Source organism: Rhagoletis zephyria, unplaced genomic scaffold, assembly GCF_001687245.7.
Source record: "Rhagoletis zephyria isolate East Lansing unplaced genomic scaffold, Rhagoletis_zephyria_1.1 Rzeph_scaffold_55913, whole genome shotgun sequence".
In the NCBI taxonomy this organism is placed as follows: Eukaryota; Metazoa; Arthropoda; class Insecta; order Diptera; family Tephritidae; genus Rhagoletis; species Rhagoletis zephyria.
Genome location: NW_016212965.1, coordinates 1 through 1,792, shown reverse-complemented (window position 1 = coordinate 1,792; position 1,792 = coordinate 1). Strand labels below are relative to the sequence as shown.

The 1,792-nt window shown below is 49.2% G+C and overlaps 1 protein-coding gene across 1 annotated transcript; it reads right to left on the bottom strand.

Annotated features, from left to right (window-relative positions):
• Positions 1–619: 619 nt before the first annotated feature.
• LOC108356240 (uncharacterized) lies at positions 620–1,708 on the bottom strand. Its single transcript, XM_017607360.1, has 2 exons — positions 1,281–1,708; positions 620–1,232 (listed from the first exon to the last, which is right to left on the bottom strand). The coding sequence occupies exons 1-2, from the start codon at positions 1,706–1,708 to the stop codon at positions 620–622; spliced, it is 1,041 nt and encodes a 346-aa protein (XP_017462849.1).
• Between the last annotated feature and the right edge of the window lie 84 nt (positions 1,709–1,792).

Sequence of the window (1,792 nt, the reverse complement as noted above, 5' to 3'; positions counted from 1 at the left end):
GTGCCTCTTGCTGCAAAACGCGTTGTAATAGTCGCTTGACGCACTGTACGAGGCGCTCCCAGCAACCGCCTGCTGANGAAGTTTTACGCCTTCTCACTTTAGCTCGCTCCCAAACGGGTGTTTGGTTGCTACCCAGAGGATACGTGGATATAAATATCCGGACGTTGTGAGCTGCGATTTGAACCGTACGCACAAGAATCGCTTCTGGCCACTCCCAGGTGAATGGCAGTCAAAAGTTTTCCACTTCTGCGCACGGAACCATCCTCCATTCAGCTCTTTCTGGGCCCCCACAAAGTTGGTCCCGTTATCACTTCTAATTCTGACGGGGACTCCTCGACGGTTTATAAAGTTACGCAGGCACAGGATAAACGCGTCAGTCGAAAGCTCACCAGCGACCTCTAAATGCACCGCTCGTGTCGTCAAGCAGGTGAACAACGCAACCCATCGCTTTTCTCGTCTTCGTCCAATTGTTACCCAAAACGGACCGCAATAGTCAACTCCGGCGTACGAAAACGGACGAACGTATGGCGTTAAGCGATCTATTGGCAACTGGCCCATAAGCGGAATCGCTAGTTTAGCTTTGTTGTAGGCGCACACCGGACACTCCCTTTTCGTTGACTTAAGCAGTGNTTAAGCGATCTATTGGCAACTGGCCCATAAGCGGAATCGCTGGTTTAGCTTTGTTGTAGGCGCACACCGGACACTCCCTTTTCGTTGACTTAAGCAGTGCGCGCGCACGCGGTACCCAAAACCTTTGTCCCATTTCATTGATGGTTAGGCAATCATTTTGATGGTGAAGTTGACAGTGATACTGCTTCATAATAAGTCGTGTAACATGATGGTTTTGAGGTAAAATAACCGGGCGTCGAGCTGTAATAGGCAGGCAGTACGCGGAATCGATTCTGCCGTTGACCTTTAGCAGACCATCGCTATCTAAGAACGGTGTCAGCTGGTATATCGCACTCGATTTCGCAAGAGGCGTTTTCCGCTTAATGGCGTTGATCTCTTCGGCAAAAGAGTCGTTCTGAACCTTTCGAAGTACGGTTTTCTCGGCGTTGGCAAGCTCTATGGCATTCAGCTCTCCACTTTGACGAGTACCAGGCATAACATTGTGNTGAACCTTTCGAAGTACGGTTTTCTCGGCGTTGGCAAGCTCTATGGCATTTAGCTCTCCACTTTGACGGGTACCAGGCATAGCATTGTAGAAAAATCGGAAAATCCAGGCCACAACTCTAGTGATTTTTAAAAAAGATGAGTAATTAATAAATTTTATAGCATACTCGCCAGAATTTGACAGCAATAAGACTCGTCCCACGCATTCTTCCGAAGCGCAATGGTCGGATGTCAGCTCTGGTATCTCCTGTGGCCAGTGCGATGTGTCTTGGTAGAGAAACCCTGGTCCCGTGAACCACCTTGATTGTGTTTCGCACTCAAAGGATGAACAGGCTCGTGTCGCCTCGTCAGCGACGTTCAGCGTTGTCGGAATCCACCGCCATTGGTCTGCAGATGTTACGCCTAATATTTCGGTTACGCGATAGGCGACAAACTGCTTGAAATTTCGGTTGGTTGAACGGATCCAGAGTATGACAGTCTTGGAATCACTCCAAAACGTAGTGTTGTCTACTCGGAAATCATGACAGCGTTCAAGCGACTCTTTAAGGCGGCAACCCAAGACTGCAGCCTGTAACTCCAAACGCGGAATCGTCATGCCTTTCATAGGCGCACACCTCGACTTAGCGCATACCAAAGTAACGTCGATTTTATTAGCCCGTCTTACGCGCAGATACGCCAC